Source organism: Drosophila suzukii, chromosome 3, assembly GCF_043229965.1.
Source record: "Drosophila suzukii chromosome 3, CBGP_Dsuzu_IsoJpt1.0, whole genome shotgun sequence".
NCBI classification, from domain to species: Eukaryota; Metazoa; Arthropoda; class Insecta; order Diptera; family Drosophilidae; genus Drosophila; species Drosophila suzukii.
In genome coordinates, this window is record NC_092082.1 from 3,038,553 (window position 1) to 3,060,468 (window position 21,916).

The following is a 21,916-nucleotide window of genomic DNA, read 5'->3' on the forward strand; positions in this document are numbered from 1 at the left end:
AATTTGAATTTCTTTGGAAAATATTATATTTTCAAGCGAAGAAGATGTTATATTCACAAAGTTTTTTTTTAATAGATCTTAACGTTGAATGCAATATGATTATTATTTTTGGTTTTGTATAGCAGTTTTATTTATTAAAGTGGCAACATATATCTGAAATGTTGATAACTTTTAGTTGGCATACTTTTTGCCTATTTCCAGAAACAAATAAATTCAATAAAAAATAGAATACACCCCCGGAGTTGTAAAAACGGTAGTTGGTTTAATAATATTTTGAGGTGTGAATTAATTTGAATGGGTTACCTTATATTATTCGGTGGCAGCATGTACATTGTTTATCAAAACAATTACCGGCGTTGTGGGTTGTACATTTTTTAGGTGCTTCCTTGGGTGTATTATGAATCAGCACCGATAAAGAAATCCCCTACACCCGCTCACTCAATCACTTACAACCTATGAAGATGATAGCCCTGAGTACACGAGCCGAAAGGCTGAGCGTCCGAAATATCGAGTATACGCAACGTGAGCGGGAAAATTGATAAGTCAGCCACTTGGCGTTCTGTTCTGATAAACTCTTCATCAGCTGTGGGTTTAAATTTAGTTCCTGCTAACTGGTCAGGTACTTTTATTTATTTACCCACCTGGGGGCAGGTTCGCCTATATTTGCGCTCCGATATATCTATGTTTTCTGAGTGATAAAGCTAAAAGCTCGTTGATAAGGGGCATTCAATTTGTATTACAAAATCAGCAAAATATTTGCACTCTGCTATTGTGCAATCTGGGGTAGTCAGCAATCCATGCTGGTGCTTTTGATAACAGGTGTAACCCTTAAAATTTCATTAGGTTTATCTTATCGCTGGGAAAGAGCGGAGCGTTTGGAGACCCAAAGTCGATGGCCATTCGATGGAAGAGCTCAGTGCAAAGGAGGCAGTCGGCGAATGCGTTTCGCCTTCCATTTTTAAACTTCGAAAAACACGCGAATTGAGTTCCATCGGTGAGATAACGATTTGTGATCTGGTGTGAGTGTTGTTTATGGGCAACATTGCGTATACTTTATTGAAGTGACGACAGCGTAATTTCCTTTGGTGATTCATACAATCGAGAGATTAAACAGTTGTCCTCAAGTGTAGCAAGAAGCAAAAGAATGGCCAAGGAATGATTGAGCTATCCTGATTCCATATGCAAAATTCACCAAAAACTAATCAAGCTGATTAGATATCTCTCCCAATTGACGAATTGTAATTTCAAATTGAATTTATAGCCCCAGAGCGTGCGTTGTCTTATCGAGTAGGCAATTGGCTAGCCCAGCGATCACCGGTTGCACAACCCACTCACCGGAACAGAAAATATCCCCGCCAAAGGAACTCTATAGTATAGCACCTCATCAAGATGGCGGGCATGGGCACTGGGTTTTCCAAGTGCTTCATACTCTTCATGGCGGTTGTCATACTCGTGAGTGCTATAAAGATTATTAAACATTCCTTTTGGAATAGTCAGTAATTTGACGAAAATGATTTTCAGGCCCAGGGAGTTGCTTATTTGGGTCTGTCCATCTGGGGCATTACCTTCCGGGAGTGCCCGGATGGGGTCACTGACTTCAGCGAAAATCCCTTCAAATATGCCATGGAACTTATTTACTTTTCAGGTGAGTTCATATGGGCTTAGTATGAATTTCTTTGGATCTAAAGTTATTAAAAACTGTTTTGATTGTCGAATATTAAATCATAACTATGTTTCCAAAGATTAAAATGGCACCGCTGATAAGGAAATAATCTTTTCTTTAAATTCCTACTAAAAACCATTTCGTAACAGAGCAGGAATGTGGTGATCCGGTGCTGAAGATAGACAACCAACAAGTTGACTTGAGCATAGATTGGACTAAGTCCTTCGTCATAACCAACAGGGAGTTCATCTTCATGATAACCTATGCAGTGGTAAGTGGCCTCTGGGTGGCCACTTCGGTGTTGGTTATAAGTGAGTTTCTCAAAAGCTTTGTTATTCTGGTTAATAACCAATGATTCATTGCAGCCACTTTGTGTAATCGCACCACTAAGCTGATCTCCGGAGTCGTCTACTGGCCCTGGTTTCTGTCCGTCTTGGCAGGCAGTATCCTGGATGTGGTGGCCTCGGTGTATCATGGCATTGACTTGAGCCATACAACGGTAGAGAAAATTATTTATATGACTTATACTTTATAAATTATAATCCTTCCTATTGTAGTCTATGAAAGATGCACTGGATTACATTGGAATTGCCTATACGGATACAGAAACTACCAATGCTATCTGGACCTTGATGGAGCCCTTCGGAGTCTACTTCTCGACGCCTTCGATTCTTCTACTGTGCCTCACAACTCGCGTGGCCATTATCTGGCTACTAAACATCATTGGAGTCAGCTTTTGTCTGTCGTTGTCCGGAATCATGGCGCAGCAGAATGCCACCAAAACCGCCTTGAGCAACAGTCAGGCTCCCACCCGCCAGCCAACGCCTCAGCCTGTGGTTACGCCTGTCCAGCCGGTGGTAGAGGCCACTGTGGTGGAGACTATCCAGCCCTCGGCTCCGCTGGACAGCCCTCAGTATCCGGAGCAGATCCGCCCCAAGCCGCTCCCCATTTTCATTCCCTCGGAGCAGAACTTCCAGCGTCAGGAGTCCCAGCAGCAATTTGCACCAGGAGATCGCTCTACTCTGCAGTCGCCGGTGTTGGTGCTGCCGCCGCAAGTTCCTCAGCAGCAGAGGGATGTGGTTTCTCCGCAGCCGGACATCAATACCTATCGTACCACCGAGGCCCATCCCGATCGCCTGAACTATCCTCCGTCGGAGCCGCAAACTCCACGGTCTCCTTCGCCAGCTGTCCAACAACTGGCGGTGACTTCACCACTGAACAATCGCTATAGCGAGATGTATCCCGCTCCGGTTAATCCACGTGTCAGCGAGGAGCTGCGCAACCAAATGCCCTGGTCGTACACCAGCATGGTGACCAAGCCTCCACCGCCGCCGCGCAAGCCGCAACTCCAAGTGCAGATCTACCCGCAGATCCCGGAACCCGACTATGCGGATCACTAGTGCGGATAGTGGGAGCAGCTCGGAGCTGATTTGAGTTTAATCAGTCTAGATGCGCGGTTGTTTGTTGTGTGTTATTGTTACCTTTATTGCATAAAGCTAAAGCTGATGGCCAACTGATTGACTTCTACTTTCTTCTTCGTCCCGATGAAAGCTTCCGTTCAGGAGACTGTTTTTGTATTGGCTGTGTTCTGATACTAGTTTTAAAGCTTCACTAAGATCCAGCTCAAGTTTTTCGCCTTTACTGAGGTGCACTTCCAGTTTTGGGGAATCCTGCTGGACTGCCTTGGCCCCCACCACAATGGTAAGAGGATGACCTAAGCGCTTGGCTTCCAGCAAACGTTTGCCTATGGTCAGTTCCTTGCGATCGTCATGCAGCAGCTCTTGGTGGCCACAAAGTTCTCCCACGTTAAGCAGCAGTTCGTTCTCTATCAACTCCGCAGCCGGCTGCTCCTTGCTGCCTTGCTTGGGTCCTATTAAACACACATCGTAAGGTGCCAGGAGCCTTGGCCAATGGAGTTCCTGTTCGGTAGAGAGCACCTCCAGACTCGCAGCAATTATCCTTGTGATGCCGATGCCATAGCAGCCCATGACTAGCGGTTGTGGCTTGCCGGAGGTGTTGAGAAAGGTGGCGCCCAAAGGCTTGGAGTACTTGTCGCCCAACAGGAAGGTGTGGGCCACCTCAACTCCCCGCACTTCTCTTAAATCCAAGCTTTTACAGCTGGGGCAGCTGGCTGGGGATACTGTCTGCCCTTCCAGGACTTCAGAGTTGCCCGCATAGCCACAGGAGCTGCACTGCAGCAGGGTATCCTCGCCCACGGGCGATACATAGTGGTACTCATGGGAAACACTGCCACCCATTATGCCAGTGGCGGCATTTACTAGAAGGCGATTCTAGAGTTTATGGATTTTCTTAGCTAAATGTTAAGCATATCTACCTTTAACAAATGGAACCTCTAGCTGTTTGAACAGCCTGTCGTAGGCGGCACTAACTGTGGAGTATGTTTCTCTGGCTGTTTCCTCGGAGACATCAAAGGAGTACATGTCCTTCATCAGGAATTCCTTGGCTCGCATTAAGCCGAATCGCGTTTTTAGCTCATCCCTGAACTTGGGGCCAATTTGGTAGAGCCTCAGGGGCAGCTGGCGATAGGAAATGGGTGAAGTGGTGGCCAGCATGGCTGTCACGGCCTCCTCGTGGGTCTAATCAATGAGATAAGGTTAAATTTGAGTCATGAATCGGGAAATCTGCTCACTCACTCACTGGACTCATGAGGAACTGTTTGCCACTGCGATCCCGCACCATATAGAACTCGGAGATGTCGCCCTCCAGTCTTCCTGTCTTCTTCCATAGCCCGGTGGGCGTCAGGATGGGCAGGGTGATCTTCTGCCCTCCAGCCTGTTGCATGTTCCTCTGCACCAGGTCAATCAACTTGTCCACCGATCGCTGGGCCACGGGCATTATCTGGTATGTACCATTACTGCCAGATTTCACCAGTCCCAGTTCGGTCAGGAGCTGGAAATATTTATATGATTTCTGTTAAGACTTCTTTCGTAACAGCATAGTGAATTCCCACCTTCTGACTGCGGGACAGCTGTTCCGATTGCTTAACCACCGCATTTTTGGGCGTGATGAGAGCCGGGCAAAAAAGGCGGGAGGCTTTATTCATGTTTTCATTTAGTTTAAGTTAATTAATTGTTATTACTCCATAAAAATACCGGTAAAGTAAATGCAAAAAAAAGAATGCAAAATGCCAGTGTGACCAGAGATGAGTAGACAATATATAACTGACAACTGTGATACAGTGCACTCCCTTTGACGTGAACAATTAAAATAAAACAATACAATCAAAATCAACATTTCTCACATTAAATGCATCAAATGCAATAAAATTGTATTATAATATATATATATATCTTTTTTGGGATATCTTTAAATGAAATAATAATAATGGTGTTCATTCTTACTCGGTAGAAATTTCATCGTAGTCGGCGCGGTCACACTGCCCGATAGACTTACTCAAAATATCGCCTCCCGTTTATCGACTACAGCCTTGTTTTTGTTTTGGTTTTTATAAATTCGCAATAAAAATGAACTCGAGCTTTCAGGACCTGTACAAGAAGGGTCTGGACATGGGCGAGCAGCAGAAGCAGCGCCAAAAGGACCTCCTGAAGCAGCAGAAGCTGCGCCGCCAGCAGGACCAGGATGACTCCCGCCCGCTGCAAAAACCCGGCGAAAAACCGCCAAAGAAGAAGAAGAACTGGAAACGTGCTGGTCACCAGAGAGGAATCCCCTACAGACCACAACTTTCCGAGTGGCTGCGCCATAAGCCCGAGGATCTTGGCGAGTGGCTACTGGTTCCTTGTCCCGTGGGCAAGAGATGCCTCGTGGTGGCCAGCAAGGGGATCACAAAAGTGTACTCCAAAGGCGGGTGGATGTTTATGGATCTGCGATCATCTTTGCCCGGCGACTGGCAGCTTCAAAAAGGTCAGACAATCCTTGACTGCGTTTACGTGGAGGATGTTGATACCTTCTATGTCCTGGATGCCATATCATTTGGCCAGCAGGACTTGCAGGACTGCGAGGCATCCTTTCGCTTCTATTGGCTGCGCGCCCGCTTTGAGGAGAATGATTTTTCCAAACTTAACGAGCACAATGAGAAGCCATTTGTGCTCCTGGACCACTACGACTTCGAGGACACCTCTGCTGTGGAGCAGGTCCTGCACAAGTATCCGGTTTTCCCGGAGAACAAGCCCCCCCTAGATGGTTTCCTGTTTTACCACAAAGAAGCTAGCTATGTGTGCCAAGTAACTCCCTTAGTGTGCTGGCTGTTTCCTTTTATGATGATGGATGTTCTGGGATTGCCTGTAAGCACAAGTTATACGGCTCCCGAGGATTACCAACCCAAACACGCTTTGCAATACATGGATGAGTTTGATCGCAAATTGACAGAGCATAGGAAACAACTAAAGGAGCAGAGAAAGGCAGTTAAAGTAAAGGAGCAGCCTGAGGTAACCATGGAGGCGGAGGAGGAAGCTGACAGCGATGAGTACGCCGGCCTGAAGGGAGTCCTCGATCACCAGAGGCGCCTGGAGCTCGGTGAATTCGATATGGACTGTGCGGAGCCGCCAGCAGCTGACGTCTGCTAGGCAAAATGAGCGGCGGTGTGAGGGTGACTTTTCTGCGCAGGCGCAGTGAAAACTCGGCCCTGGACAAACAGGCTCAGCTCGCGCCCAGGAAAACCAGCCCAGATTGCGGCCAGCCCAGCAGCAACAAAACTTGTTAAAATTATTAAAAAATTTATCTAACCAATAATGGTCATTCAGCGAAGTTGGAAAATCCCCACCGATGTGGGGGGTTCCTTAAACAGCAACACCACATCAGCGAACGAAGTGCAGCAGCGTTCTTCTCCGGGTATGCAGCTGCAGGCAGCAAACTCCTCCTCAGACGACTCCGACTGTTCCAATCAAACCACTCATTCAATGGACACACGGGTGGCCAGTCCGGTGGAGGGGGTAAGAAAGCAGGCGGAGAAGGATGCGGCAGCAGAGAGCAACACAATCACCTTGTCCCTGCTGGGCGAATCCACATCCTCGGATGCGGAGTCCTCGCAGGTAACTATGAGTTTATTTCTCCTTGTACCAGAGAAGTTAACTTTTCATTATCCCTCAGAAATATGTAACCACACCAGACATGGCGGAGAACATGTTGCAACGCATTCGCCAAAGACTTGGTGGTTCACATAACACGGAAAGTGGCGGCAGTGCAGAGTCCGCCATGAGAGCTCTGGAACTTCTTAGGATTAGTGTACAGCAAGCCTTCGATGCGGAGGTCAACGAGATAATCAAACGATATATGCAAGTAGGTTAATGCTTACTTTTAAATGAAACTGCTTTCTAATTCCTCTTATCTTACTAAATTAGAACTATTTTAAGCCCGCTTTTGGCAACATCAAGGAGAACCTTGGTCAGCATACAGTCAACGAGGAAACGTTGCAGAAGATGTCATCGTGTGCTCTGTTGGAAAACGCTAAGGCTCAGTACACGACCTTTGTGCGCCAGCATCGTTTGGTGGCTGGCGCTACGGAGCAGCAGCGCCTGGCTCTCAAACGCACAGCTAAGCAAGAGATTAACCCAGTTAATAAAGTATTTGCTCCAAACACGAGCTTTGTGGCCACCAAACCGATGCCCTGCACGGCCACCACGGTCAACCAGTTGCCCACACAGAACCAACAACCTGCTCCTCGGCCTCTCCTGCTCCAACAACCGGAGTTGCAAACAGTTCAGCCCTTGCAGCCACAGCAGGAACAAACACAAACTCAAACGCAAAACCAACACCAACCGCAGCATCGCTCCGCAGTTACTCCATTGGTTGGTGGCACTCTGCCCACTCCTGTGCGCCGGCAGATATTTTGGAACACCGCTCAGATCTCCACCACCACCAAGTTTGTGCTAGATGTGCAGGCCAACCTAGCGTTTGGTTTTGGCACTGACGGTAAGGAGCGTTTGGCCAGCAAGCATCCGGAATTGATACGCTACCTACCGGATGGCGAGGACAGGGAGTGGCTGGCCACTCGAGGCATTATTCCAGCCGAGAATCGCAGCTCGAGGTTCTTGTTTCTAATCTACGATGAAGTGTGTCGCCTGCAGCAAACTCACGATCTGTATCGCCACAAAACCAACATTGATCTCAGCATGATGCTCACCTTTAGTGTGACCGATGCCATGATACACAAGATGCGCCTGTTCTTTGTGGATCTGAATATAAAGAGCCGCGGGCTTATAACCAATTCGTATATTATGCCCAGCCAGCAGCAGTCGGGAAATGCCAACAACAGTCATCTGAGGAATGCTCTGCTGCAGGGCGCCTCAGCGCAGCAGCAACAACAGGTAGCCACGCCGCCGTCTGAAGAAACTGTGCTAAAGGAACTCCCGGCTGCTTCTCCCACTCCCTGCTTGCAGGGACAGGTGGTGGGCAGCACGACAACGCCGCTTAAGACCAAGCTGGCCGCCAGTTCCACCCTCAGCTCCTCGCACGCCACACTTACGGCTTTGCTTAACAACGGAGGAGTTGTTGTGGGCGCAACTCCTGCAGGCAGTTCCGCTCCCAGCACCATTGGGAAATTTAGAAACTAAGTCAAGTGAATTAGAAGTGTTAGTTTATTTTTAGTTTTACCAATCAAAAAAATTGTATGTATTTTAAGTTGCTGGTTGAATTAAAAACAATATTTTTGTCCTGTATATTTGAATTAACAAACGTAGTTTACATTTTCTTGGAGGTATTTTTTTGTATCCACCGTCAACAAAATAGAAAAATCCAAGAATAATAGACAACTTCAAATAAATATTTGATGTTTATTGAAACTCAATTTGATATACATATAATGTGGGTCTCTTTTGGTTTTTCTACAGTTATTTTAAATATAATAATATATAATATGTACGTTCATATTCATATAGTTCACATCTGTGTATATTGTTTTACATAGTGTACGCAGGTAATGGCTAAGTTATTTTTTAACAAGTAGTAGATTTGTATTCTTATAAGCCTTGCTACAGCCCACTCGGCACTTTTGAAGCGCAATCCTCCCCAGATTCCAGCCCAACGCTACACGCTGATATGGTGTTATTTTTACAGTTTTCAAAGTCCTCTATACCAACTTCCGGCTAAGTACAATAAGTAATAAAAGTCGTAGTATTAGAGTTATTTAGTAGAAAAGACCAAAAAGTACCTAAGAGTAGTTGATAGCGGCTCACTTTGCCGGAGAAATAGCTCCATCAACGAGTAGAACATTAGTAAGTAGTTTTAATTTTGAGATAGCACAACCATTTTAGTTTTCGTTACCCAACTAGGTATATAAAACAACAGCCAGATTGTGAAGAGTAATTAGCCAACCGAAATAAAACAGGAATATTTCTTTTACCCTGACTACCTTGACAACTACCAAGTACTTACAAGATACAACAATGGATTATCTGGTACTAAGTATTTTCTCTTTGGGTTTTTAAAGCAACATCTAACAATAAGAAAGGCCCGCAGCTGCCCTTGAAACAGATACAGATGCAGATACGGATATATAGTTGCTGTCACGGTTAAAGAGTCGTTAAGTTTCGCACAAGAAATGGTTTCGGCTTAAGGACCTTTTAGAAACCGTGACTAGCGTTAAAAGTGTTAGGACAGTAAAAGTTCCACAATGTCTTTGCAGCTTAAGTACTCTAGGTAATACGACTCAAGTGTAAGCGTTGTATAAATAAATCTATATGTGTGTTTGTAACTTTAGTTTGAAACTCCAAGTCGTTAGGCTGTATGCTGATTAGATATTAGATTTATACACAAGTTCCGAAAATGTAAATTTTTCACTTTTTTCATTACACGAGATTGTCCTGTTTTGTGTGGCTGAAAATCCTCTTAGATAGTTTTGAAAAAGTGGGAGAAACAGGAAGAGGGGGATGTCTTTAATCGGCTGTGTTGCAATCAATGCCCTACCATAAAATGTCTACAGTAAATTCGTCTTAATCACTCTTTAATCGCACTCAATTCTCACACCCACACAAGCACACACCCATAAAGATTGTCGATTTAAACTAGATTCCTTTCGTTCGATTTTTAGATTTTCAGATTTTTAAATTTTGGGATATTCAGGTTAATACGATTTTTAGAGGCTCAGCTTTGTAGACATTTAGATATTCAGATTTCGTGTTTGTGGAGCAGTTGAAACCATGGCGGGGTTGTCAGCTGTACGGATAGTTGGGGCTAGCCTATTCGGCTTTTATTTTCTGCGCAACATTTAATTAACACTTATTAGGATACAAGTATGCCTCTGTTAGCTACCAAGCTTTAAATCCCTCTCTGTGGGGTGAGTGCTCACCCACTTCGTTGCCTCGAAATTTCAACATTATTGTTTTGGTGCCCGTTTCGTTTCCATTCCTCAATCCCACTTCCATTCAAATGCGAACATCATTAAACTTTCACAAACACAACAAGCAAAAATATATAAACGCGTGTATATACTATATGCTTCTCGTACTCCGATTCCTCAATTATTGTGCTGTCTGATATGGGTACTACTCGTACTCCCCACTTTAGTGCTGCCTTACCTGTGTACCTTACTTACAAAGCTCTCTCACCACGAATGTATATAGTATTTGGTGTAACATAACCACCTGCCAGCCCGTGCTAAGCTCATTTAACTAATAACTAATACATACAGGGGACGTAATGCTTCTATGGGTTATATCTGCATATCTCAGAGTAACAATATATATATAGTATGGTGTCCATTTCTTAGGCGCTAACAAATTGAGCTTGCAGTGGCATTCCGATCCCGAGTTCCTCCGGTTCCAGGGGACCTCGACCTCGGCACTGCCTGCGGACTGCGATTAGTGGGTTGTTCGGTCAGGGAGAGTTGTCCGAGTCGGAGCCTCCGTAGCTGTGCATCGGGAAGAGCGGATACCATCCGCTGATGGGCTGTCCAATGCTCACCTTGTCCAGGTTCACCTCCGTGCCGCCCAGGCCCTGGTTGTGCTCGAAGCCCACGCACCGCTGCCACACCATGATGACGATGTTGCGCCCAAAGACGTCCGAGCTCTGCAGTTGCATGAAAATTCGTTATCGTTATGCGTTATTCGTTTGGGTAATTACAAGGCCTCCAATAAAAATATGGCACGTGCCCAACGGGGCGCATCCACCTGTGAAAAGTTAACCCTCTGTGTACCCACGGAACTTTAAGGACCTTTGCTTTGACCATAAAGCAATTATAGATTTTTATAAAATATTTATAATTGGCAAACTAAACCAAATAATAATATTTTTAAAAAGAATATTGTCCAAGAAATAAAAAAATTTAAGAATTTAGACAATATTTTTTTCTGAACAAAAAATGACTTAAAATTTAAACATACATATATTAATATATTAGCCACGTACTAAAAAACAATTAAATTACGGTCCACGTCTGGAATGCCATATCTTTCTGAACTCGTTATAAAATTTCCAATCGATTGGGATTTAAATGATTTGCGTGTGAGACCAGTTTTAGCCAAGTTACAGCAAAAAACACATCATATAATGTTGATTTCTTACAAAAATCCGAAGTTACACTTTTTACCTCAAAAATGAGTAGTATTTTGGCCGAAACAATAAAAGTAACAGTCCAATAGTAGAATGCCATACCTTGCTGAGCTCGTAGTAAAATTCCCAATCGATTGCCATTTAAACCTGGAAAACTTAATTTTTGAGCGATTTTCGCAAAAATAGGTGATCCAAATTCATACTTTTAACCCCAAAAATGAGTAGTATTTTGGACGAAACAATAAAAGTAGCAGTCCAAACATAGAATGCCATACCTTGCTGAACTCGTAGTAAAATTCCCAATCGATTGACATTTAAATCTGGAAAACTTAATTTTTGAGCGATTTTCGCAAAAATAGGTGATGTTACCCCTTACCAAAAATGCGAAAATTTGTGAAAATTTGAATTTTTGTAAATCAGCCTGAAGTTGATGGATATCAATTACGTGGCTTATTAGCTGTTCATAGCAATGCGTCTTTTAAGTGTGCGACCAATTTTGGCCAAGTTACAGCAAAAAAACGCATCGAGAAATGTTAATTTCTTACAAAAATGCGAAGTTACACTTTTTACCCCAAAAATCAGTAGTATTTTGGACGAAACAATAAAAGTAACAGTCCAAACATGGAATGCCATACCTTGCTGAACTTGTAAAAAATTTTTTAATCGATTGGCATTTAAACCTGGAAAACTTAATTTTTGAGCGATTTTCGCAAAAATAGGTGATGTTACCCCTTACCAAAAATGGGAAAATTAGTGAAAATTGGAATTTTTCAAAACCAGCCGGAAAGTGATGGATATCGATTACTTAGCTTGTAAGCTGTTCATAGCAGTGCGTCTTTTGGGTGTGAGACCAATTATGGCCAAGTTACAGTAAAAAAACTCATCGAAAAATGTTGATTTTTTCAAAAAATCGGAAGATACACTTTTTACCCCAAAAATGAGTAGTATTTTGGACGAAACAAAAAAAGTAACAGTCCAATCATGGAATGCCATACCTTGCTGAACTCGTAGTAAAATTCCCAATCGATTGGCATTTAAACCTGCAAAAATTAAATTTTTGACCGATTTTCGCAAAAATAAGTGATGTTACCCCTTACCAAAAATGCGAAAATTTGTGAAAATTTGAATTTTTGTAAATCAGCCGGAAAGTGATAGAAATCGATTACGGCCTGCAGAGCCTGGGATTCGCCCAACTGGAACATGCTGCCCTTGCGTTGTTGCTGCTGCATTGGATTGGTGGGCAGCAGTTGACCCTGTCGACTGGGGTCCACCGTGGCTTGTTAGCTGTTCATAGCAGTGCGTATTTTAAGTGTGAGACCAATTTTGGCCAAGTTACAGCAAAAAAACGCATCGAAAATTTTGATTTTTTTCAAAAATCCGAAGTTACACTTTTTACTCAAAAAATGAGTAGTATTTTGGACGAAGCAATAAAAGTAACAGTCAAAACATGGAATGCCATACCTTGCCGAACTCGTAATAAAATTCCCAATCGATTGGCATTTAAACCTGGAAAACTTAATTTTTGAGCGATTTTCGCAAATATAGGTGATAAATAAAAATGCGAAAATTTGCGATATTTTGAATTTTTCTAAACCAGCCGGAAAGTGATGGATACCGATTATGTAGCTTATTAGCTGTTCATAGCAGTGCGTCTTTTACGTGTGAGACCAGTTTTGGCCAAGTTACAGCAAAAAAACGGATCGAAATATGTGGATTTTTTACAAAAATCCTAAGTTTCACTTTTTACCCAAAAGCAGAGTAGTATTTTGGCCGAAACAATAAAAGTAAGAGTCCAAACATGGAATGCCATACCTTGCTGAATTCGTAATAAAATTCCCAATCGATTGGCATTTAAACCTGGAAAACTCAATTTTTGAACAATTTTCGAAGATGTGGTATTACATCTAATGATGTTTTAAAATATTTTTCAGCTCTGCAAACTCAGTTTAAAAGTTCTAAAATTCAAAGCATAATTTTTTTCAGCACAGTCTATTTTAAAGGGCTTGAGATCTCTAGGGTACACAGAGGGTTAAGGCCATCTGTCAGCCACCCGCTGTTCGCGGAAATTGGCCTCGTCGATGCGGTCCGGCCAGCAGCCATTAATCGCATTACAATGCAGGCAGCAGGTAATAACATCCTGACGTGGCCATGGTCAGCATCAGTATGGTGGGGCCATCATCATCCCCATCACCACCATCATATCATCATCATCGTCACCTGCCAGGCGCTACAACAATGGGCCATTTGCTCACCTGGTACTTAATGGTCTGCCGGTAGATGGGCTCCGCCGCGTGGCGCACTACGCGCGTCTTCTTCTTGTGGCGCAGGCGGTCCCCGTCCTTGATGTAGCACTTCACGTACGTATCCGGCGGAGTCTCGCAGTCCTCGTTGACAATGTTACGGGCGCAGATTAGCTGGAAACGAGGAATAGCATAAGGGGCAATAAAATATGTGTGTTTAATGGACATCTCCCAGGGACCCATAAGCCGAAACTCCTTGCTCATAACAGCCGAAGTCATATTTCGATACATTGTAAGCCAGCGTATAACCAAGGATATAGGCTAGTTTGGGCTATAATTTTTCGGTTGTGTATTGCGATTATGTTATTATAAGCTTTTTTTTTTAATCTCCTATGACTATGTCATTATTTCTTTACTTAAAAAGTTGTATTGGAGCAACTTCACTAAAATATTTAAGCTTCTAGATTTATAATCTAAGGATCTTCTGAACTTAAGATCTTAAAACTAAAGAATGAGCTTATTTCTTGTAGAACTGAAGTCCACTTACCTCCACCTCCACGTTGCCCTTGATCTTAACGAATCCCATCTTGAGCTCCCCGTACCGCGCGGTGGTCAGGCGATAGCCCTTGGGATGGATCTGCGAGGGTCCCAGTTTCAGGCCATAGCTGGACTCCCCACCTGTGGTGGTGGAAGTGTTGACATAGCTCCCGCTGAGGGTCTTGACCACACTCTGCTTCCGCTGCGGACTGTCGGGTCCGGGGCTATCCACACCCAGTCCGAAACCCATTCCACTTCTCTGGTAGACGCTGCCCTTGCGGGTGGGCGTGCCCAAGGGAGGGGTCTCGGTGACCTTGGCCACGTACATGCTGCCCTTCCTCTGCAGCGTGGTCGTGGTGGTGGGACCCTGGACGGCCTGCAGAGCCTGGGATTCGCCCAACTGGAACATGCTGCCCTTGCGCTGCTGCTGCTGCATCGGATTGGTGGGCAGCAGTTGGCCCTGTCGACTGGGGTCAACCTGGGCCACATTCGAGGTGGAGGCGGCCTGCTTGAGCCGGGAGAGCACCTGCTTGGGACTCTGGGGCGGCAGCTGGCTTCCTGATCCCTTCCAGCGCGGCCTGTAGCGCCTGTCCTCGTCCTCGGAGGGCGGACTGGTGTCCGCATTGCCCACGCCCATGGGCAGTTGCTGCTGCAAGTACTGCTGCTGCTGCAACTGCAACTGCTGCAGCTGTTGCAACTGCTGCTGTTGCTGCTGCGACAAGTCCAGAACAGAACTCTTGCGACTATTCGGTCCGCTCGGCAATCCAACGCGACTGGCACCTGTTCAGGTGAAAATCAGAGCTTAGAGCATTCTGTTGGGAGATCTTTAAACGCGTTTGAACTCAACTCAAAGTATCAAGTTTTACTGGCAGTGATGGGAACACTACCAATCACTATAAAGCTACCTATGTAGAGGGTTCAGGCAAACTACCGATAGATCTAAGATCATAACGTTCGCAGTCCTCTATAAGGTATACCATGCAGTTTATTACTGTATTGAATTTCATATGAGCTTATGTTTTATGGATAGGATAGTTTAAAGATTTCTTTTAAAATGCGCATTTCTTCTTGTGAAGCTATCAAATTTAAAGATTACATTAAAGTAGATTGTTTATTATTATATTAAATATATTAAATCATTTAAATTTCTTTTATAAAATGATGAAATTGAATTTTATAGTTTCTGTTAAATATTAATTTTTATTAGATCTCGTTTTAGTTATCCTATTTTCTTTCCGTGTTTCCCATCACTGGCTTCCGGGGGCGTAGAATGAAAGGTGTTACAGGACTAGGACTAAGATAAGAAAAAAGGGAAAGCTACACTGAACAAAGCATGCAGCTAAACAACATCTAAATCACAATTGATTTTGAAATTCAGTCGTCTTTTATTGCATATTTCATAATGTTTCTCGTTTATGTCGCAAGGTGAATTTATTAAGATTTCAAGATGCCGGCAATGGATGTGGACACCGCCCTATTGACCATGGGTAAAACCACATAGACTTTGGCTACTGACACTCAAACTTTCCAACGATCTCCACCAGGATATGGGTGTGGTCAGGTGATAATCTTCGTCGTGAGCTTCTTCGTCTACATGTATTCTGTGTCGGAGTCCATGAGCGCTGGCTATCTGGTGATTTTGACGTCCTGCGATTTCGCGACCTCCCGAGGTGAGAAGACCCTATTGGCCAACTCCCTCTTAGGTGGAATGGTGGCCTCCGGATTGTTCATTGGCCTCCTGGCGGATCGGTACGGCAGAAAGTTCATTATCCGGATAGGTTTAATTGGAGGACTGTGCTGTTCGATGATCTCTGCCTTTATGCCGGACCTCTATTCGCTGTCCGTGATGCGGATGATTGTGGGAATCTTGTGAGTGGTTCCTTAAAAACAGTTTCCAGTCTAACCATCCCTCAATACCTCATACAGCCTCTCCGGAGTGGCCTCCCTACAGGTGGGCTTCCTCACGGAGTTCCATGCGCCAAAGTGGCGACCTTTGGCCGTCACCCTTTGCTCCCAATCGCAGAGCGCAGCTCTGATCTACTGCCCACTGATGGGCATGAGCATCCTGCCCCACAACTTCAGTGTGACCCTCAGCAGTAGTTACGAAATGCGGGCCTGGCGATTCCTAATGTTCGTCATCGAGATCCCTGGCTGGATAGCTCTTTTGGGTATCAGTCTGGTGCCGGAGACCCCGTACTTTCTTATGTCCGTCAGGCGTGAGGAGAAGGCCATTGCGGCCCTCCAGTGGATTTGCCGGATGAACAGGAAAAAGTGGGAGGACTTCGACATATCCATAACAGAAGTTCCCAGGGCCACTATCGTTAGGGAGGGTTTCTGGAAGAACTTGTGGGACGAGAGTATACGGCTCTTCCAGCGTCCCTACGTCGGCAAATTTTTTCTCTGTCTTACGCTTATCTTTGGGATATTCTATGTGTGAGTGGTTAAAGTGTACAACACTAATTTTGATCCTATTATAGATCGCTTTCTGGCTTTATCAGTTAAATTATGGTAATCAGATTCCATTAGTTACACAGTATTTTTAACTATGCAAAAAAAAAGTACATTTACTTTCATCAAAGATAGAACATGTCTCTAAGTGAAGTTAACCATAAGTTAAGTTAACCTTTACTTAAGATAGCCCTATGTTAAGTAACCCTTTCTGGTAACCATGGCTAAAGGTATTCCTAAGTTTTGGTAACCCAATGTTAAGGCAACCATAAGTTAAGGTAACCATTAGAATAAGTTGAACGGATTTTAAAAGGAGTTATATTTACATCCACTAAACTAATGATCCCAACTACTCGCAGATCCATTGGATTGGGCATCTGGTTTCCGGTTATCCGCAACATGGACAACTCGGGCTACAACAGATTTTGCGATCTCATCAATAATAACCCAACCTTAATGAAACGTGAGCCTGAGATGGTTAACGGGACGGAGGCAGAGCCGCCACCTTGCAACGACGTGATGAGGAACTTCATCGATCCCATTTACTATGGGTTGACCTATATGAGCTGTTTCATTCTGTCCTCCCTGTTGCTGCAGTGCTTGCCTAGGAAGTACGTGATTGCCTTGCACATCCTGATAGCTTTCGTCCTGGGCGTTTCGCTAAATGCTCTTAGGGAGCCCACCTTAGTCCTGATCTTCTTCACTCTCATGATGGTCCTACCCGGTGTTCTCATCCCGTTGGCCACCTCGGCGCTGGTGGACTGCATGCCCACCCATTTGCGAGGCAAGGCAATCTGCATGGTGCGATCCCTGGCGCGTTTTGGAGGCGTCCTGGGCAGCACTACGATTGGAATGCTGATAAGAGTCACCTGCGATGTAACCTTCAACATTTTCAATCTCGTTTTGGCATGTTAGTTGGATCGACATCTCTATGGTTCGGATTTTAAGTGTAACCTATTTATTTGCAGGTTGCGTCGTTTTGGCTGTCTTTCAGCCCAAAGGCCTACAATCATAGTTAAATTACATGTGCGTGTTGTTATAAAAATATATAAATTTAAGGATTTTACGAGGTAAGGCATGGTCTTTCGTTTCAACTGTTTTAAACTTGCTCTTTTAGGTAACGTAATCGCGACTTCTCCTGGTTGTTAAATGCTAATAAGAACCTATTAAACTCTGGAATATGGGCTCCGTCGTCTAGGCTCAAAAATTTGATCTGATAAATCTTCCAGAACTGATTGAAGGTCCAAGAAGCTGTTCTTTCTTGTGTAGTCGAGATTTATCTACAAATAAAGAAATTTACCTTAAAAGTACTTTATTTTAACCACTCATTTTTACAGCAGATATATTTTATATTTGCCTAGCAATCCGTATTTAAGTTTCAATTCTTGATTTTACAAACCTTGAATATTACGAACTTTTTATACATTTATACATTATAAGATGGTTAGATCGAGTGCTTACGATGAGTGACATTGATGACGTGTTTGCCGAGTTGGGTAAGTCCTTCGCCATCCGGTAGATGATTTTATGATCTGATCCATGGGTTTTTTCAACCACAGGTTTCGGCAAGATGCAGTTTATTATTCTATTTTGCTGTCTTGTGCTGCAAATTTGGATTACCAACGAGCAGCTGGGCATCGGAGTGGTGCTTGCCGGGGCAAGTTGTGAACTGGAAATCCACGACAAGAGGTTGGCCTGGTTAATGGCGGGAAACTTCACCGCCCAGATGTTGTCCTGTCTTTTATGGGGCCAAATGTCGGATGTTTACGGAAGACGCAAAGTGATTTTGACCACGGCGATCGGCTCAAATGCATTATCCATTCTGTCTGCTTTCATGCCCGAATACTGGGGATTCTTCGTTCTGCGAGTGCTGTCGGGTTTCTTGTGAGTAGTATAGATGATTCTTTTGATCCGAAATGTATTTATCTCGACCTCCTGGATCTGCCAAGTCTCTCGGCCTCCGTGGTTTGTTGCCTGACCTACTTGAGCGAGTTCACAAAGGTTTCCCTGCGACCCAGGGTCTTGACCATCATGAGCTATGCGATTGGTCTGAGCCTCATCTATGTGCCGTGTAAGAATCTATATAATACCCCCTTCAGATGAGCAGATTTCTTCTTCCATCAGCTCTGGCTGGAGCTGTGTTGCCCCTGGAAATCAAGCCCAGTGGCTGGCGTATCCTGCTCCTGTGTAACCAGCTGCCTGGAGTTATCGGAATCATCATTTTAATTTTCCTGCCCGAGAGTCCTAAGTACTACTTATCAGTTGGCGAGCAGGAGAAGGCCATGAAGGTTATGGAGAGGGTCTGTCGGATGAACAAGGGCAAGAATGTCACTCTGGAAAGCTTGGGTGTGAACTCACTCACACAGCCTCGCCTGCGCCATATGTAAGGTTTCGATTTTGATACAGTTTCGTATCTTAAAGCATTTCCCTTGGGATCAGGTCAAGGCCTTTCGGCCCATGTCACGATATCAAGACTCTTATGACAAAATATGTCAAAATCATGTGTATTTTCATTTACGTCTTCTTTGCCCTGTCTGGACTGTGAGTTAGGCCAAGGCCTTTATTATCTCGATTATTTAATTTTATTTTTTAGATCCTTCTCTCTGCCCATTTGGATGCTGCGAATCAGAGTTCTCACCAGTCATATTACAGAGCACCTGACGGTTTGTGATCACTTGCAGGGGAAAACTACAAGTCCAAGTCACGGTGTGAGTATTTTTTTTGTACAGGTCAGGCTGTTCTTACTATCTCTTCTTCTTATAGTGCTACCTAAATTATGAGGAAATGGAGGATCCTATTATCCACGGATTCGTCGTTCTGATCCTCTTCATAGTTACCAGTCTCCTGTTGATTTGTCTCAATCGTCGAACAATCATCTTACTCTATGTTGCCATTGCGATTTTGGGATGTGTGACCTTAAACTTTATGAAGCATCCTACCCTGATACTCATAAGTTTTTTCGCCATAATAGATCCACCCACGTGCAGTATTAGGTTGACAAGTTCCCTGCTCATAGATCTCGTACCCACTCATCTTAGGTAATATTAGCTCTATATGATGTACTGCTAGGTAAATATTACTACTTTTCAGGGGTAAGGCCTTTGCCCTTACCACAATGATGGGTCGTTGTGGTGTTCTAATGACCAGCTTGTATGTTGGCTATACATTATCGCACCTCTGCTATGTAACCTTCAATATTTTTATTCTGGTGCTCATAGGTAAGCAATGAATTTCACCAAAAACTATATGTTTCCAAAATACTATCCCAACAGTCTGCGGTATCCTCATGTACTGGTTACCCGCAGAATACAGAAGGGATAGCTTTACAGCGTGAGGCCTGTTGTGTAAATTAAGAAATAGAAGTGAATATGACTTAAATATTCCCCCTGCCTTAAAAACTTTTATTATACTAATATAATTTTATACAAATTTTGGTGGTGAGTACCCAGCAAAGGGTTTTCCCTATCGGCTCTGCCAATCAGTCAATCAATCATTCAATCAATTGGGCGCACAGCACGATGTACAAATTTGTTGCCCCCAGTGCGTTCAAATCGGAAAAAGGATTATGGCAAAAGTTCAAATATTTTTGTGCACCAGCCAAAAATAAAATAAACGTCAAATAAACTTGGCGACAGCTGCGTTTATATAGTCTCGAGTGTGTTTTTTTTGTGGTGTGTTTTTGAGCCCAGCGGATATGAAAGTGCGTAAAAGGCAAAACGGAAACGGAAGGCAAGGCAATCGCTAAGCGGCTTAATAATAACTGTCGAGCAAGAAAATCGAATCGAATATAAGGGAAAGAAAAACGAGAAGCAAAACGAGAAAACATATTGGCAAAGACAGCCGACTTTTTGCTGAGCCAGCACAATAATAGGGACATCTTGCCAGCAAGGTTCCCCAGCGAGAATGGAGCTGTCAATTCCCGGATACAGCATATACACAAATGCTATAGGGTACATACATATCCCTAAGTATGTAGAGGACTTTCTCCAGACACAGACGCTGCTTATTTTCATATTTAACGGCTTGTTTGTGGCTCTGGGAAATGCGAATTTCGGCTTTGTTCTGTTAGCGCGTTTCATTTTCTGTTTTTTTTTGGGTTCTTTCTCTGAGTTTTCATATTTCGCATTTCCTTCGCTTTTGAAAAGTTAATTTCAAGGCTGAGCTATTTCGACGGGGCGTTGAAGGGTTTATGAGGGCGGCGAACTGTTGCGAAGCCAACAGGTAATATAGGGGGTCTTCCCCTTTTGAGCTTTGCATTTTAAACACAAATTTGCTGGCTTTTGTTCGCTTGTACAGTTTGGCAACTTTTCCTTCTTTTTTTCTTGGGCTGTGAAAATAGCATCAATAAGCTTAAATAAGACCCAGCCCAGCTGCACAGACGAGACGAGAAGTTTCCAGGTCCCAGATCCCAGGTCCCAGGACACTCCTCCACCGGATTATCGGGGAGTACGTGAGCCTGGATGAGTGTGTAATGAGATTTCGGCTTTTTCGCTTTTTCGCAGCTCGCAAACATGCAAGCGAGGCACCTGTGTATATATAGACGGATACTACGAAGTAATTGTGTATGAAAGTGGGCGCTAATTAAGTGGCATGCATGCAGCTAGCTGGAATCAAGAACTCCAGGTATATGGCGCTAATTAAGGTGGAAAAAGAAGAAACCAAAATGCCAAACGCAACTCAATGTCAATCTCAACTCAAGTTCATTTTGCATTCTTACCAGTGGTGAGTGATGTTTTTTGTTGGTGGTGTTTTATAGTGTGGTACATACTGTAGTCTTGCCTTAATGCATTTTACTTTTTGTTTAAATACTTGCTGCTAAGCTCAATTTGCAGGTATTCCTATTTTTGGTTTCTTGTATAATTTACAAAAATTTTAAGGTTTTTGGTTTTCGGTCTTGCAGATTTCTACCATTTGTGGTTGCTCTGTTGGTGGTGCAGTGTGTAAGGGGCTCTCGAGTGAGCCCTTTTCATTAGATTAAGCAAAAGAATTACGAGTGACTGACAGGTGCTGAGGGCTTTAAATAAGTGGCTTTAGTTAGTGCTTTATGCGTTTGTTTATTTGCTTTTGATTTAATTAAGTTATGTGTGGCTTGGCTGGGCATTTCATTTAGTGTTTTGTCCAGTTTGTGTAGGGTGTGTCAAAGCTTTGATAATGCGACACCGATATTGTGGCTAATAGTGGGAAAGATATGGAAGAAGTTATTAGAGAAAGACAGTTGTAAATATATGTGTGAGTGTGAGATGCAATGTCAGATATAGTGGGTGTCCACATAGCATATAGCAGCAAGGCACAGTTGGGGTTTTTGTGGGGGATTAAAGGAAATGCAGAGAGAGAAAGACACAGGAATATAGCAGATAGAAAAATAGAAGGTAGCAAGAGATCTCTTGCAGGAAGAGTTTTAGATCTCGGTTTTAAATACCCCAATCCCACCCAGATTTCGATGACATAAAATAATTCCCATGAGCATTTAGCTTATAGCATAACTAAGCTTGACAAAAGAAGCTAAGGTAATTGAAAATTTGGAAAAAAAGTTTTTAAAGTCTCTCTTTAAATGATTTCATTA

At 43.7% G+C, this 21,916-nt stretch overlaps 7 protein-coding genes across 17 annotated transcripts in view; 5 read left to right on the forward strand and 2 right to left on the reverse strand.

Annotated features, from left to right (window-relative positions):
- The first annotated feature begins 841 nt into the window (after positions 1-841).
- On the forward strand, positions 842-3,176 carry LOC108013605 (uncharacterized). Of its 2 annotated transcripts, none has more exons than XM_017079543.4 (6): positions 842-994; positions 1,262-1,452; positions 1,522-1,645; positions 1,813-1,974; positions 2,029-2,162; positions 2,221-3,176. In XM_017079543.4, exons 2-6 carry the CDS (start codon positions 1,390-1,392, stop codon positions 3,061-3,063), a joined length of 1,326 nt encoding a protein of 441 aa, XP_016935032.1. In that variant the 5' UTR covers positions 842-994; positions 1,262-1,389; the 3' UTR covers positions 3,064-3,176. The 2 variants fall into 2 exon arrangements, with proteins under 2 accessions (XP_016935032.1, XP_065721066.1); XM_065864994.2 differs by having other exon boundaries at positions 926-1,017.
- On the reverse strand, positions 3,120-4,834 carry ProRS-m (prolyl-tRNA synthetase 2-like protein, mitochondrial). Of its 3 annotated transcripts, XM_017079540.4 has the most exons (4): positions 4,635-4,826; positions 4,322-4,573; positions 3,999-4,260; positions 3,120-3,941 (listed from the first exon to the last, which is right to left on the reverse strand). In XM_017079540.4, the coding sequence occupies exons 1-4, from the start codon at positions 4,725-4,727 to the stop codon at positions 3,160-3,162; spliced, it is 1,389 nt and encodes a 462-aa protein (XP_016935029.2). In that variant the 5' UTR covers positions 4,728-4,826; the 3' UTR covers positions 3,120-3,159. The 3 variants fall into 3 exon arrangements, with proteins under 3 accessions (XP_016935029.2, XP_016935030.2, XP_070851695.1); XM_017079541.4 differs by lacking the exon at positions 4,635-4,826 and having other exon boundaries at positions 4,318-4,459; XM_070995594.1 differs by lacking the exon at positions 3,120-3,941 and having other exon boundaries at positions 4,149-4,260; positions 4,318-4,573; positions 4,635-4,834.
- Positions 4,835-5,058: 224 nt separating this feature from the next.
- Positions 5,059-6,207, forward strand: Snup (snurportin-1). The gene has a single exon (XM_017079539.4). The coding sequence runs from the start codon at positions 5,149-5,151 to the stop codon at positions 6,205-6,207; it is 1,059 nt and encodes a 352-aa protein (XP_016935028.2). The 5' UTR covers positions 5,059-5,148.
- Positions 6,208-6,372: 165 nt separating this feature from the next.
- LOC108013601 (uncharacterized) lies at positions 6,373-8,314 on the forward strand. The gene is made up of 3 exons (XM_017079538.4): positions 6,373-6,672; positions 6,731-6,919; positions 6,982-8,314. The coding sequence occupies exons 1-3, from the start codon at positions 6,373-6,375 to the stop codon at positions 8,191-8,193; spliced, it is 1,701 nt and encodes a 566-aa protein (XP_016935027.2). The 3' UTR covers positions 8,194-8,314.
- An 84-nt stretch (positions 8,315-8,398) lies between these two features.
- Positions 8,399-21,916, reverse strand: part of Fife (regulating synaptic membrane exocytosis protein fife) — a 67,580-nt gene continuing 54,062 nt past the window's right edge. For 5 of the 6 annotated variants that reach the window (XM_036816410.3, XM_036816409.3, XM_036816408.3 and 2 more), the window contains 3 exons: positions 13,916-14,685; positions 13,381-13,542; positions 8,399-10,645 (listed from right to left, as the gene is read on the reverse strand). In XM_036816410.3, coding sequence (XP_036672305.2) covers positions 10,454-10,645; positions 13,381-13,542; positions 13,916-14,685 — 1,124 coding nt within the window. In that variant the 3' untranslated portion in view covers positions 8,399-10,453. Of the gene's footprint in view, positions 10,646-13,380; positions 13,543-13,915; positions 14,686-21,121; positions 21,525-21,916 lie in introns of those variants that run through there. The other variant, XM_036816411.3, reaches the window with a different exon arrangement.
- Positions 15,235-17,604, forward strand: LOC108012965 (synaptic vesicle glycoprotein 2B). Its single transcript, XM_017078523.4, has 6 exons — positions 15,235-15,392; positions 15,450-15,774; positions 15,832-16,338; positions 16,713-17,263; positions 17,322-17,423; positions 17,471-17,604. Exons 1-5 carry the CDS (start codon positions 15,353-15,355, stop codon positions 17,366-17,368), a joined length of 1,470 nt encoding a protein of 489 aa, XP_016934012.2. The 5' UTR covers positions 15,235-15,352; the 3' UTR covers positions 17,369-17,423; positions 17,471-17,604.
- LOC108012966 (synaptic vesicle 2-related protein) lies at positions 17,736-19,993 on the forward strand. Of its 3 annotated transcripts, XM_070996922.1 has the most exons (10): positions 17,736-17,849; positions 17,913-18,237; positions 18,303-18,424; positions 18,478-18,736; positions 18,793-18,894; positions 18,947-19,061; positions 19,117-19,261; positions 19,325-19,391; positions 19,444-19,571; positions 19,626-19,993. In XM_070996922.1, the coding sequence occupies exons 1-10, from the start codon at positions 17,816-17,818 to the stop codon at positions 19,685-19,687; spliced, it is 1,359 nt and encodes a 452-aa protein (XP_070853023.1). In that variant the 5' UTR covers positions 17,736-17,815; the 3' UTR covers positions 19,688-19,993. The 3 variants fall into 3 exon arrangements, with proteins under 3 accessions (XP_070853023.1, XP_016934013.2, XP_070853024.1); XM_017078524.4 differs by having other exon boundaries at positions 19,117-19,391; positions 19,626-19,987; XM_070996923.1 differs by lacking the exon at positions 18,793-18,894 and having other exon boundaries at positions 19,117-19,391; positions 19,626-19,992.